Below are 14,158 nucleotides of genomic sequence, written 5' to 3'. Positions count from 1 at the left end.
GAAAGGTCATACCAGATCTAAATGCAGCGAATTTTTTTTTCTTTTAATCAAGGGACTATTTAAATACAAATTACATTTGATAATTATATTTAAAACAGTAAGTCATTAATATTTTTATTTACTTGCATTACGGCGATGGGGGATAACCTATAACAATTCATATTGACGAAGGTGCATCCTTTGAATAATGTCTCTGCAATCATTAAACACTCGTTTAATGTTTTCTGTGTCAACGGCGCATGTGAAATGTGGATAGCAGTAGTGTTTACCATCTCCACTAGCGGTAGATATACGCTATTAAAGCAAAACAAAAATATAAACGATTAGTTGTTGTGTACCAATATGTAAGGCTTTTCTGGGCTGACTTACTAGAAACTCGTCTCGTATGAAATATTTTGCTCGTATTACTTCTGGGTCGTCATTTGATTCCATTATTGCGTCACCTATGTCGACAACACATTTTAAAAAAAGACAATATATTATCCATTAAAGAAATTCTATCAACATGTGAATGAGCTTAAAAGTAAACTGCAAAGGTAAAAGACGACTACAATCCTCATAGGCAATAGACCAGCTGCTCTACGATCAGAATATGGTGTGTATTTCGTATATTATTGCAATAATTTGGAACTTTAATGGTTATTTCTTTTTGTTGATTAATTTATTTGTTTGATGACAAATATTGAAGTGTTATATTGATGCGGGGTTAGATTAGGTCATACTTACTTGGCGTTTGGTATTTGTTAAACTCGGAGAAATATTCCGACAATTTACTTTTTCCAGCCTTAATTTTCTCTGCTAACAAATCTTGCTTATTTAAAAATAGTATAATAGAAATCGTGCGAAGCCATCTAAAATAACAATGTTATTATAATCAAACTTTAATTGTGATCGAGTCGAGTTAGTTTACCTGTTATTCCAAATACTCTTGAACAAATCCAATGATTCTCGAAGCCGATTTTGGGTGGGGTCTTCACGCAAAACCATGTTATAACTTGAGCACGCTGTTACGAATATAATAGCAGTTACATCATTGAAACATTGAATCCACTTCCTACGCTCGTCCCGCTGTCCTCCTACATCAAACATGCTGTAGACAAGTAACATTCCAGTTAAGAATCAAGTTATATGAATTCAAAGAAATTTGTATTTGTACTCACTGAAAATTAACTTTGTCCACCTGAAATCTTGTCTCGAATATTCCAGAAGTCAAAACACGGCATCGAAGAATATCTTGCTCATTTGGGGTATAGTTTGGATTCTTAATTGTGCTAACACGATCCAGAAAGCTTAAATATAAAATATCATGCATAAATATGGTTGCCATAATAAAGTTTTTGCCACAAGCATCCAGCGTACTGGAACTAAGCGTTCTCGAAGGCACAACACGTATGAATTAATATTATCTGTCGTAATTATTAGAGCACAAATTAAAGTAAAAATTGGTTGTTAATTGTAGTTTGCCAGCTATACTACTTAAACATCCAAGTAAGATATTTCCGAAGCCTACTTAGTTTGGTTTGTCAAGCGATATGTGTTGTTTAGAAATTTAAAGTTAATCCATACTTTTAATCCAATGTATACTTTTAATCTTCAGTGTTTGTGGCACTTGCAGGAAAGACACACAGTAAAACTATCAGAATATTTTTGCAGTTCATGTGTATTGTTTAACAAAAATTTGGTATTGCAGATACATATGTACATATGTATGTATGTATGATCATCAAATTTCAACTAAATCGGCTAGCACACTGATTTTAAGAAGTGGCATGACACATTGATTTTCTAATCCGACATTTTCAGTATATTTGATTTGTTATTAACATTTGTAAATTAAATTCTATACTTACTATTTCGCACAGTCAATTAATTGATACTCATTTGATCTCTCATAGGTTTGAAGAACGCCCTTGTCTTTCCATAGTTCTTCGGTATGCTCATAAAATTCAGGAGGATAATTAAAGTCCGGACCTGCAAAAAACAAAACAGATTGAGAGTTACATCCGTTTTTTAAAAGAGTTACAAAAATATGATTCTTATTTGAATACAATAAAACCCGAAAAGAAGTAAATTCTAATATAATTGAAGTTTGTAGAATGCTAATCAGATGGTATCTTACTAGATGCATAATCCTGAATATATTCCACTCTGGGTTCATTTTCTTTCTTTTCTAAAGCTACAGGTGGATTAAGAGTACTCATGGCTCCTGTAATAGTCTGTAAGAAAAAGAATTGATATTGTTTGCATCGGTAAGTACTCGTAGACCATGAAAATTATTTTGTACCAAAACAAGACTACAATATTGTCAATGCTGAATAATTGCTTACCAAGATAGCGTCTCGAATATTTTTTTTAATATCATCAATTTTCTGTTTTTTCTCCGTTTCAGAAAATCCGTCGACATGCAATATTCGCATTTGCTTGACTATAGTTGATTTACCAGACTCACCAGCCCCTAACAGGAGTAGCCTGTGTGTGGCCCTATAGAGCTGTTTATCTTTCTGCAACTGTCTAGATATTGCATCGCTCCGGCGCTTTTGACTTTTAGAATCCTCCGAGTTCACATCGGACTGCTTCGAGGTGGGGGACCCAAAGCAACCCATTGCAGCCCAGGGAGTCCACCAACACGTCGCTCGATTTTCCTGGTTAGCGTCGGGTGACTCGGCACCCCTTGTATTTTCTCCGTTCTGCTCCAGTATAGCTGAGTTTTCGAGTCAATACACAATTTTCCTATGTATCGTTCACTTCTCCAATCTCAGTAACACCACCGGTCCGGTCCGCTCACAGCTTCGATAGATAAGCGCCGAAAGCTGAATTTAGGCATTAGAAATAAAAATAAATTCAATTAGTTTCAGCAGACCTAATGAAATACTATTGGTAAGAGAGTATATTGCAAAGTTTAGCTATTACTGGGACTGAGCGGGCATTCAATAATTTTTGCACAGCTCCTCCATCTAACATCTAAATGAATGTTCTTTTCATTTGAATATTCCAACAAAAAGTTTATTTATTTTGTACTTATACATATGCATGTGTGTACATAGGTATATATGCAGGTGTGTATAAACGAAACTGCGACACTACTGCCCACGAATTTATAATTGAGTCACGGATTGATTGTCTGTAGCTCAAGCAGAGCTTTAATGTTTCCGAAAATTATGCTGCTGGTTTGCTTGTACACCCGAAATCTATTAAAAATTACAATAATTCACTCGAATACATCAGAGCCCAGCACCCCCCACCCAGCAGTAGCAGGACGAATCGTATACATCAGGGCAGTGTAACAGGTGAAGCAGAGGGCGGGTGGAATTTTTGCGCATACAAAGGTGCAGGTACGCATGTACATAGAGATACCAACATAATTTCATCTGCAGGCCCGTAAGGCAGCTAATACATACACATGTATGTAGTACGAAGTCTATATTTTTGTATACACATTCAGTGGGCGAATTTTTTTTTTTTGTTTTACCGAAATATATGTATGTTAATGGGCGAAAATTTGATTAATATTTTACTTTAAATATGAATATCTGTACTTAATATACATATGCACGCATAGGCATGTACGAGTATGCGTAGAAGTATTTAATCTATTAATTATTGGTGTCCACCCAAAATACATACTTCAACCGAAAGTCGAGAATATTTAATTGTAAATAAATGTGCATAAATTCATCGGGATCTAAGCGGGTACATATATATGTACATATATTAGACAGATATGTGTACACATCGTTGTGTATCTACTCATATATACATATGTGCGGATGTATGTGTTTGGATATATATGCATATAGACACAAGTTCTCGGTTTGCATGTGTGAATGGATGTACATAAATAAATGTATGTACATATATCTCTATATGTATATATTGCCCAGAATATTTGCCATTTCTTTGACACTTTTGGAAACTATATTATACCCATCTGATAGTGTTTTGAATTCATGCGCGAACGATTTTTCACTGATTTCGGGTCTAAGGATGAAAGGAACTTAAGTCGGACCTCGGCCACCGAATCACATCATTGCGCGAATTTATTGTCACAGGCATATATTTGCATGTACAGTACACAAAATGTTCCCTATGTTTGACAATGTTTTATTGTTTACCGTGCATTACCGAACATTTTTATTCATGGGAGCAGAGCAACTTGGGTGGTTGAGCAAAAGCAAAGGTGCACACACGATATCGGAGCAACTTTCGGAGGTGCAGAAAAAGATACTTTGATGACACTTGCCGCGTTATGAGCAGACTTTCAATGGCCAAACATTTTCCACCTGCCCTGGATTGCAATGCATGAAATTGTCACTCTAGAAATTCATTTTAATACCACCTAAACTCACTTTTTTTATATTTTTTATTTTATGTATTCAACCTAGGGATGGGATCAGTGTGACCCCAGTTGATATCGGATCTATCGATAGTGGTATTTTGGTATATTTCTTCTTCATTCTTCTTTCAAACGTAAACAGCCTTATTTCGTTTCTTTTCAATGTATGCCCAGCTCATGTGTGTATGTATGAGTGAGCGAGGAGTAAGTAAGAACAAAGTAGAAAACAAAATGTAAGTTCAAGTAATTTTGAATTTGTTTATCGATTATTTGTATGCATTTGATCGATTTCAGAATCAGAAATATACAGGAAAATACCGTCATATTTGAAGAATATACAGTAAATATACCGACGAATTCAAGTTTTATTATACATATTGCTCGTTTTTGATATTCCGTCGACTATTACTAGCTAGGTAGATCTCTCAGTCCTGCCCACATAATTTTATCCAATAATTTAATCAATTTTCTGCTTGACTGTTTTGTTTTAAATACTTGACTTATTTTCTTGCTACGGCGATTGCTGTTTTTTTTCTCCAACAACAATATAGCGTCTCGTTATGATGAAAGCACGAGTTTAGCCCACTTAAGCCCCCTCTATTCAAATAGTTCACCTTCTTTAAGTAAATGGCAGAAAATATTTACGATTGTAAATTCTTCTTGTAGATTCAGGCCATCTTTCATCTGAAATTAAAAATAACAACGCTAACTTTCACCTGAACTGCGCTAACATGATTAAGTTTTCATTATTTTCGGTGGAAAATTGAAATACCCGGGGGAACTCGGAGGCTTATAATAGGTTAATTGTTCTCCGTTAAGGATTCGAAAGAATATTTTCGATTTTGATATTCCGTCGAATATTACAAGCTATATAGAGTTTTAAGCTTTGCCCACTTAGCTTTATCCCATCGATGATTACAATTTTTACAAAATTAACTACTTTTAATTAGTTTTATGTATTGTATTTGGACTAAAAAACGGTTTGCAAGTTAATGTTGCCCGCAATTGTATGGATTAAGCAATGGTCTCTGTAAGAACACAATGAAATAGCGACTAAATTTTGTTGCCTGGGATGACAAACATTTTCTCAATTCTATAATATCCTTTCCTAGGTATGCATTGTTGCAAAAAAGCATTGCAAAACATGCTGCTGCAGCATTATGTTTTGGAGAAAATTGTTGACGATTTCATTGGCTGAAAAAATGTTGCTATAGCAACATGTTGCATTTAATTTTTGACAATTTTCATTGGCCGAAAGCAAAAATCGCGTCGTTCCGTTTTGCCGGTTCGTGGTTTGGCGGTATATTTAAAAAAAATATGTTTATATGGATATATGTATTATATGAGGTGAATATCAAATCCATATTTAAACTAACTAACTAATATTTGAAATGAAAAATGCTTATGATAAACATTTTTATAGTCTGTTGTAGATTAGAAAACTAAAAGTAAATTTGATTTTTTATTATGTTTATAAGAACAGTTTTATAGGACGTGAAAGAAAGCTCATAAGCATGTACTTATTATTTTGGCCAGTATTGTACATTCGTTTTAAAACGTAATTAATACATACATTTTCTAAAATTGATATGTCTTGGACGCTTAGACGTGATTAGATTCCTGTATAAATCCTGATCCCGATACTCATTCTTGGTCTCCATGAGGCGACGATAAAGTAAATAATTTCGTTCTGATAGCCTTAAAAGAGAGACATTAATAGTTTCTGCCTTCATTGGAGCCTGGGGTTTGATGATAAAAATGTCCCATAGAATTTCTTGATTTAGCCATGCCGGTTATTTTGTGCCTTGACTGTGCTGAGAGTTTTGAGAGCGACAGTTTGAGAGCCACTGGATGGTATGTTTGGTGGCGGTACGGTCACACTTTTAACGTCATTTCTCAATAGTGCTCTTTTTTAACTTAATAATCGTATCAGTCATCGTCATTCATCGGTTGCCAGCCCACCCCAAACTCGAATGATTTTTTGAGCGGGCGAGTTTCATTTTAAGGCCATACAAAAAATTCTATAAAGAGAAAGCACTATCGAGAAATTACATTTCACAGTCAGCGACAACCTCAAACTAACTTTATTCTAATTTAAAGTCTGTCGTCAAAACATAAATTTCTAAACTTTAATTTTTATTCAAGTACAAAATTATGTTTTTTGAAAGATATTTTAAATGTTTTATCCTCCACCGATTACAAAACTTTCACGTGGTTTGAAACTGGTACCGGAAAAAGCCCAAGGCTTATTTAAAGTAACTTTTGATCAAATTCTCCAGCTTAACTGTGTCCACTGCAAACTTTCGAATGCCCTCCGAAAGTTTATCAGTTGCCATCGCATCTTCATTGAGTAACCAGCGAAATTTACTCTCGTCCACGGAAATCTTTTCGATGTCCTGCACCTTTGCATTGTCCACCGACAAATATGTTGTCACCGAATCTGTCTCGTTCTCTAGTTCCTTCAGCAGCGACGGGCTAATAGTCAGCAAATCACATCCAGCCAACGCTTTGATTTCGCCCACATTCCGGAATGAAGCCCCCATAACCAGGGTTTCGTAATCGTACTTCTTATAGTAATTGTAGATTTTCGTAACCGAAACCACACCTGGGTCCTTTAAGGCCTCGAATTTCTTGTTATCTGTGTTGGCCACATACCAATCCAATATCCGGCCCACAAAAGGGGAGATTAAAGTGACTTTGGCCTCCGCGCACGCCACTGCCTGTGCGAATGAGAAGAGAAGGGTCAGATTGCAGTGAACACCATGCTCGTTTTCCAAAATCTCGGCCGCCTTGATTCCTTCCCAAGTGGATGCCAACTTTATCAGAATTCGGTCCTTGTCTATGCCAAGGGATTTGTACAGCTTGATCAGCTTCAATGCCTTCTCCACACTGTTCTTTGTGTCGAATGACAGTCGGGCGTCTATTTCGGTAGACACCCTTCCAGGAACAACCTTCAGAATCTCGGTTCCAAACAGCACGCACAAATAGTCCATTGCCTCGGAAACTTGATCATTCAACGAACTGATGATAGACAGCAGAATTTGGGGAAATCAAATCATAAGCAATAAAGTATTCAATTATACCCTTTTTGGCTCTTTCCATAATCCACTGCCTTCTGTACCAAGGGCTGGTATCGCTCCATGGACGACGCCGACAAAATAAGAGAAGGATTTGTCGTGGCATCCGTTGGCTTGTAGATATTGATGGCTATAAATAAAATAGAATGTTTAGAAGAAACATATTATTGCACTTTTCGGACTGCCGCTGTAGAACGACCCTGTAAACCAGTTTGAGCAAAGTCATTGCCGTGTAAACCCAAACAACGCCCACATTGCATCAGACTTATCAGTCGCGCTTCGATATTTGATTTGATTTCAAATAAGAAATAAAATTAAACACATTAGCAACGAACTAGTTCCACTAGTTTCACAGTGGTACCACCCTGTCAGAAAAACCACCAGCGACGTGGCAACTCTGAGTCTTGTTTTTCTTTTGACATTGTAATTTTGGAAAAATTTTTGTAAACAAAAATAAAATCAAAAAAAATCAGCTGGTTTTTAAAAAATAAAATAATATATTTATAACGGCGAAGCTGTGGGCCTGTTTTCCGGAATTATTCCGGATTTGTAAAAAAAAGAACCTGTGTCAAAAAAAAATTCAAATTTAAAAAACGTGTCTAGACGCAAGGTCATTTTAAGGTCACGTGTGTAGACGCCTGGTTATTCTAAGGTCACTTGGCGTGTGGAAACGTGGGGTTAAAGTGAAGGTCATGTCGCAAAATGACGTAAAATGTACTTTTTTTTTTTAAATGCAAAGTACAAAAATGAAAACAAAACCTATCGAAGATAACAAAAACTCGAATAAAGAGATTTTTTCATGTACGTACGTACATGACTATCATTGAACCTGTACATACAGCATACATTCATACATACATTTACCTTAGAAAGCATGTTTCAGCTTTTTTATGTATGTATGTGTGTGTGTATATTCCAGATCAAACTTAGCTTTAAATTAACTTTTTGCAATCCCGATATAACAAAAAAACTTATATATGAACCTTATATATGTACCTTCAAAGTCGCCGGTGTCAGCCACTATTGTGGTCACTTGTTTAAGTTGTTGTAGAACCGACATCTTTAGCTTTTTCGACGTGCGATCGCTTCCCATTCCAAAAAAAATATAAAAATTATTAACAAATTCCGACGATGTCTGCCGCTGCTGGACCCTCAGAAATATACCATAACATACCGCCTCATTTTCAAAATATACCGTAAATATACTGACGAATTCAAGTTATATTTTACATATTCCTCGTTTTCTTTCTTCTGTTGAATATTACTATCTATATAGAACATTTAACCATGCCCACTCAATTTTATACGATTGATGAATCAATTCTATACATGATTGGTTAGTTTTTAGTCCTTGCTTTTATTGCATTTTGACTAAAACAAGGTTTAAACAAAATAGTTTAACAATAAAAATAGTCGCAATGTTTCTGGTATTTGAAGACATGATGCGTGTATAGGCCTTTGTACACCCTATTTTGCTAATTTTATATGAAGATTAAACGTGATTTATAAACACCTTTTCTCAAATTGATATTCTTTAGACATATTCAAGTACATTATTAGTATCTTGTATATATTTATCTCGATCCTGAGCCTTGGAAGACAAACGTATTCACAACTCTATAACATTCATTTCCCCCAGGGTATGTGTGCATGGAATTAGCAACATGTTTGTGTATGGAATGAGACTCATTGTTGCAAAAGCGAAACTGCGGCGAATCGGGTATTGCCTATATTTCAAGCTATAGATGCCCACTTAGCTTTATCCCATAGATAAATGCATTTTCTACAAGATTGCTTCTTTTAATTACCTTAATGTAATTTATTTTGACTAAAAAACGGGTTTCAAGTAAATGTTGCCGCAACAGTGTGTATGGAATGTGCAACATTGTGTATGGAACGAGACTCATTGTTGCTAAAGCGAACTGCGGCGAACTCAAATTCGATTCAAAAAACGACCAATTCTTTGTTCCGTTGAATAATACTATCTATATGGAATATTTAGCCATGCCCACTCATTTTTGTACGATTGATGAATCAATTCTATACATGATTGGCCTATTCGAAATACTTGCATTTATTGGATTTTTATATAACATTGAAAATTAAATTAATAGATTGATGAAATTGACAAAAATACCATGGTAACGCGGCGAAAACCAGTATATCTACAGTATGACCCTCAGAACAGCACCGAAATATACGGTCTCATCTGAAAAATATACCGAGTGTAGCGCGCCAAATCGAACTTTTTTGAATGTGAGCGACAAGGATTTAAATGTTGTCAACCGGGCCTTTATCTATGCCCACATAATTTTATAATTAATGAATCAATTTTCTACACAATTGGTTAGTTTTTAGTCCTTGCTTTTATTGTATTTTGACTAAAATACGGTTTTCAAGTAAATGTTGCCGCAACAGTGTGTATGGAATGTGCAACATTGTTTATGGAACGAGACTCATTGTTGCTAAAGCGAAACTGCGGCGAACTGCGGCGAATTCAAATTCGATTAAAATACGACCAATTCTTTGTTCCGTTGAATAATACTATCTATATGGAACATTTAGCCATGCCCACTTAATTTTATACGATTGTTGAATCAATTCTATACATGATTGGCCTATTCGAAATACTTGCATTTATTTGATTTCTATATAAAATTGAAAATTAAATTAATGTCAGCGATGTTTTTTGAACTAGAGTGATAGTGATGTAAGAACCCATCGATGCATCGAGCATCGATGTTTTTCTGCCGATGTTTACTGATGTTTTCCGATGTTTTTGCTGCAACCGATGTTGAGTGATGTATCGATGTTTTGCAAAACATCGGTAGTTTAATTTCATATCATTGCGTATTTGTCTTCTGTAAGCAGCAACAATAAATCCGATGTATCAATCCAACATCGATGTTTGATTTTGACAACATCGATGGACATCGACATCGATGTTTTAATTCAAACTTACATCACTACCTGCCTGTTCAGATTTATCGGATAAAATATACCGTCCGACCCTCAGAAATATACCAAAATATACCGCCTCATTTTCAAAATATACCGTAAATATACTGACGAATTCAAGTTCTATTTTACATATTCCTCGTTTTTAATATTCCGTGGGATATTACTATATATATAGCACATTTAGCCATGCCCACATAATTTTAGCCCATTGATGAATAAATTTTCTACACAATTGGTTAGTTTTTAGTCCTTGCTTTTATTGTATTTTGACTAAAACAAGGTTTAAACAAAATAGTTCAACAAAAAAAAAAAACAGTCTCAAAGTTGCTGGTATTTGAAGACATGATGCGTGTATAGGCCTTTGTACACCCTATTTCGCTAATTTTATATGAAGATCAAACGTAATTTATCAAGACCTTTTCTCAAATTGATATTCTTTAGACATATTCAAGTACATTATTAGTATCTTGTATATATTTATGTCGATCCTGATACCTACTGAGCCCTGGAAGACAAACATTTTCTCAGTTCTATAACATCCATTTCCCCCAGGGTATGTGTGCATGGAATGTTTATCATCATCGCACGTGCGTGTTTTTAATTAAATTTTTAACATGAAGCCGAAACACTCGAAACATAAAGCAAAGCCTTACGGTAAGGCCCCCGTTCGCAAGAATGAGAAATTTTCGAAAAACTATAGCTACATTCAGAGAAGCAAGCAAATGGAGGAATCGCACAGAAAGGAACGACTCCCAGCCCTGACAGGGAATTCTTTTGAGCCTGGAGCAGATCTCCTGTCAGAATTACAAGCCCCAGCTGACGAAACTGGATTCTATGAGCAGCTTGTGAATGGATACAGCAATGTACCAACAGGTATGTAACCAAGTATTTAATCTCAATACCACTTTCCTTGACCATGAATCGTTTTTTCAGGCTTTATCATGCCAAACGAGAGCGAAGCCGCCTTTGTGCCTGCACCAGTAAAAACCGTTGAGAAACAGAGCAAAAGTCCTGTCCAATCAAATGACGATTCATACAATTCGTTTTCAAAGCGATTTGATTTCGACCTATCTGAAGACAATATCAGCGATTTGATCTCGCGAACGGATACCACATTGATTAAGAGCAGTTGGCCGGCAGTGGGAAATTTAAAGTTTGAGATTCCTCGGCTAGATTTAAACGCACATAACCCCGACTGCAGTCCACCGAGTAGCATTTCCAGCTCTTCTGATCTGCAAAAATTAGAAGTCAAAATGTCCATAAGCGCAAAGGTAGCGTTTCCGCTTTCTGCGCTACAGTCGGAACTCTTTCATATTGTAAATAACTATCAGGACCTGTACTATCCGTACCGAACACACAGCAATGCCGAAGAGATCCGGTACATGTACTGCCTGCACGCGCTGAACCATATGCTAAAGGTCAGATCTCTGATACTGCGTAATAACGAGAAAGTGGCAGCACTCGCCAAGTCACTGAAGTTGTCTCCGAATGAAATTTCTATTCCGGAGACATTTAGAGACCAAGGACTAAAGCGTATGAAGGTGCTCTTTATAGTTCCCTTCAGAGAGTCGGCTTTGAAGATAGTGAAGTTTATCGGAGACTTACTATTTGGCAGTCAAGATGGTAAGAACTGTAAGTTGAAGACGAAAGCAAATAATTTATCTTTTACTTGCAGATCAAACCAGGAAAAATTCAATGACAAATTATGAGCGGTTCCTTCAAGACTACTCGGGAAACACGATATATTTCCCCAAAACAAACCCAAAACCATATGATTATGAGCAAACTTTCAGTGGAAACACAGATGACAACTTTAAAATTGGAATGCGTTTTACAAAGAAGTCCGTTTCACTTTTTTCTGACATGAACTCTTCAGACATACTTATTGCTTCTCCACTAGGACTACGCATGCTTGTCACGGACAAGGACAGTGACTTTGACTTCTTGAATTCGATTGAATTACTTATAATCGACCAAGCGGAGCTTTTCTTAGCCCAGAACTGGGAAAATCTTCTTCACTCGTTAGACCACCTTCATCTGCAACCGCAGAACCTGCCGGACACAAATTGCCAAAGGGTTCGAACTTGGTGTCTAAGCGGAGCTTCTAGCTTCTACCGCCAAACCCTGTTTTTTTCATCTCACGAACTTCCCGAATTTCGGGCAGTGGTCAATAGTAAATGCCAAAACTACCAAGGCAAAGTGCGGATCACAAATCTAGTTGAATATGGCGATATCCGAAATGTTATTACGCCAATTCAACAAGTTTTCCGCAGAATTAACTGCACCAATGTGGAGTCAACATTTGATGATCGCTTTCAGCATTTTGTCAAGCACATTATGCCACAGTTTAGTAAGCCCGGCTTTTCACATTGTATGTTGTACGTGCCTAGCTACTTCGATTTTGTACGTATACGCAACCAGTTCAAAACTGATATGATCAGTTTTGTTCAGATAAGCGAATATACCAAGAAGGAAAAAATTTCTCGGGCGAGAGACATATTCTTCCATAGCGGAGCGTCTGTTCTGCTTTATTCAGAAAGGGCTCACTTCTTCCGACGTACCCGAATCAAGGGTATTCGAAATTTAATTATGTACCAACCGCCCAACTTTCCGCACTTTTACTCAGAGCTAATCAATTTGATGCTCGAATCCAACCAGAACCCGCGAGATGGCTTTGGAGATGAAATGAGTGTCAATATACTTTATTCAAAGTATGACCTTCTCAGTTTGAGCAACATTGTTGGAAGCGAAAATGCACTTAAATTGAGCACCGGAAAAAAAGATTCCTACCTCTTTTCGACCAAGACGAAGTAACCTACAATGTAGACCAGACCTTACAGTTACAGTGAAGGTGTGTATACATATATTTTTAAATGTAAATATATGTGTGTATTTGTAAAACAAAAAAATGTATTATTATTTATTGGAATAATGTGCATTTACAATGAATATATTTATAGGCGGAAATCCACATCTTGGGGAAGGATTGCTTTTATTTGTCGGAGTTACTCACACAAAGCAAACTACGAATGCAATTGTTACATAACACAACACAATTGTAATCTTTTTGAGTCAAAGAATACTAAATAAATTTTCTAGAATATGAATATCATCATTTCTGAATGCATAAAATATTTATATTCTATTCAGATATTAGAAAATTGTACAATCTGAGCAAATACCTACTTTAAAATATAAAACTTTTAGAATAAGCAAGTTGTTGGGCTGGTATAAATGGTAATACTAATATGAATACCATTCAAAAAATGTTCCGATAATTACAAGATAATTGTGATTGAATTAATTCACTTTTTTGGATCCTCATCAGATTCAGCTTACAACTGGAGCACCGGAGCCGTGACCCTGATTGCATATTTATATCTTTAAGTTATTCAGGTAGTTTAAAAAATAGTGTCCATATATGTATATGTACATACGTATGTATATTGAAAGGTAAAATAGTAGACAAATGCATATTTATGTATGCTCTCTGAAATATCGTTATAGGTGCTGCAAAAGGCGGATATAATACAGAAAAGAACATGTGCGGAGAGCGATTGCGCTCTTGCCAACTTTTTGAGAGGCCATAAAGGCATTACAAGACTATTTTAAGCGGCTAAATGACGGCTGGCAGTCTCTGCTGAAACTAGAAGAAAAAAGCAGAAATATCCGGAACGTGCATACTCTTTCAATTGTTCGATTGTTCGGGGATGCTATCTGCAGTACAGTAAAACAATGTTCATGTTTAGATAAATATGAGAGCCACCTATATTTGGATGTCGTAATT

The 14,158-nt window shown here is 36.0% G+C and overlaps 3 protein-coding genes across 5 annotated transcripts; 1 reads left to right on the top strand and 2 right to left on the bottom strand.

Annotated features, from left to right (window-relative positions):
- Window positions 1-83: 83 nt before the first annotated feature.
- LOC117187717 (guanine nucleotide-binding protein G(s) subunit alpha) lies at window positions 84-4,409 on the bottom strand. Of its 3 annotated transcripts, none has more exons than XM_033390464.1 (9): window positions 4,347-4,409; window positions 2,328-2,810; window positions 2,120-2,216; window positions 1,851-1,971; window positions 1,161-1,289; window positions 911-1,090; window positions 727-851; window positions 370-452; window positions 84-294 (listed from the first exon to the last, which is right to left on the bottom strand). In XM_033390464.1, the coding sequence occupies exons 2-9, from the start codon at window positions 2,601-2,603 to the stop codon at window positions 148-150; spliced, it is 1,158 nt and encodes a 385-aa protein (XP_033246355.1). In that variant the 5' UTR covers window positions 2,604-2,810; window positions 4,347-4,409; the 3' UTR covers window positions 84-147. The 3 variants fall into 3 exon arrangements, with proteins under 3 accessions (XP_033246355.1, XP_033246354.1, XP_033246356.1); XM_033390463.1 differs by lacking the exon at window positions 4,347-4,409 and adding an exon at window positions 4,123-4,326; XM_033390465.1 differs by lacking the exon at window positions 4,347-4,409 and adding an exon at window positions 4,123-4,325 and having other exon boundaries at window positions 370-443.
- A 2,033-nt stretch (window positions 4,410-6,442) lies between these two features.
- On the bottom strand, window positions 6,443-8,546 carry LOC117188177 (probable transaldolase). The gene is made up of 3 exons (XM_033391628.1): window positions 8,407-8,546; window positions 7,417-7,540; window positions 6,443-7,354 (listed from the first exon to the last, which is right to left on the bottom strand). Exons 1-3 carry the CDS (start codon window positions 8,501-8,503, stop codon window positions 6,580-6,582), a joined length of 996 nt encoding a protein of 331 aa, XP_033247519.1. The 5' UTR covers window positions 8,504-8,546; the 3' UTR covers window positions 6,443-6,579.
- Window positions 8,547-10,909: 2,363 nt separating this feature from the next.
- LOC108158892 (digestive organ expansion factor homolog) lies at window positions 10,910-13,503 on the top strand. The gene is made up of 4 exons (XM_017291679.2): window positions 10,910-11,244; window positions 11,305-11,994; window positions 12,047-13,222; window positions 13,332-13,503. Exons 1-3 carry the CDS (start codon window positions 10,986-10,988, stop codon window positions 13,183-13,185), a joined length of 2,088 nt encoding a protein of 695 aa, XP_017147168.1. The 5' UTR covers window positions 10,910-10,985; the 3' UTR covers window positions 13,186-13,222; window positions 13,332-13,503.
- Window positions 13,504-14,158: the final 655 nt, after the last annotated feature.

Source organism: Drosophila miranda, chromosome 3 (genome assembly GCF_003369915.1).
Source record: "Drosophila miranda strain MSH22 chromosome 3, D.miranda_PacBio2.1, whole genome shotgun sequence".
Classification (NCBI taxonomy): Eukaryota; Metazoa; Arthropoda; class Insecta; order Diptera; family Drosophilidae; genus Drosophila; species Drosophila miranda.
This window is presented reverse-complemented; position numbering and strand designations above follow the sequence as displayed.

Excerpts from the sequence above, each read along its gene's own strand:
- LOC117187717 (XM_033390464.1), bottom strand. The coding sequence starts at position 2,603 with ATGGGTTGCTTTGGGTCCCCCACCTCGAAGCAGTCCGATGTGAACTCG. Across the intron at positions 1,972-2,119 it reads TATTCAGGATTATGCATCTA|GTCCGGACTTTAATTATCCT; the intron begins GTAAGATACCAT and ends TGTTTTTTGCAG. Across the intron at positions 1,290-1,850 it reads TTAATTGACTGTGCGAAATA|CTTTCTGGATCGTGTTAGCA; the intron begins GTAAGTATAGAA and ends TTTATATTTAAG.
- LOC117188177 (XM_033391628.1), bottom strand. The coding sequence starts at position 8,503 with ATGGGAAGCGATCGCACGTCGAAAAAGCTAAAGATGTCGGTTCTACAA. Across the intron at positions 7,541-8,406 it reads TGACACCGGCGACTTTGAAG|CCATCAATATCTACAAGCCA; the intron begins GTACATATATAA and ends TTTTATTTATAG. Across the intron at positions 7,355-7,416 it reads TATGGAAAGAGCCAAAAAGG|TTCGTTGAATGATCAAGTTT; the intron begins GTATAATTGAAT and ends GTCTATCATCAG.
- LOC108158892 (XM_017291679.2), top strand. The coding sequence starts at position 10,986 with ATGAAGCCGAAACACTCGAAACATAAAGCAAAGCCTTACGGTAAGGCC. Across the intron at positions 11,245-11,304 it reads ATACAGCAATGTACCAACAG|GCTTTATCATGCCAAACGAG; the intron begins GTATGTAACCAA and ends TCGTTTTTTCAG. Across the intron at positions 11,995-12,046 it reads ACTATTTGGCAGTCAAGATG|ATCAAACCAGGAAAAATTCA; the intron begins GTAAGAACTGTA and ends TTTTACTTGCAG.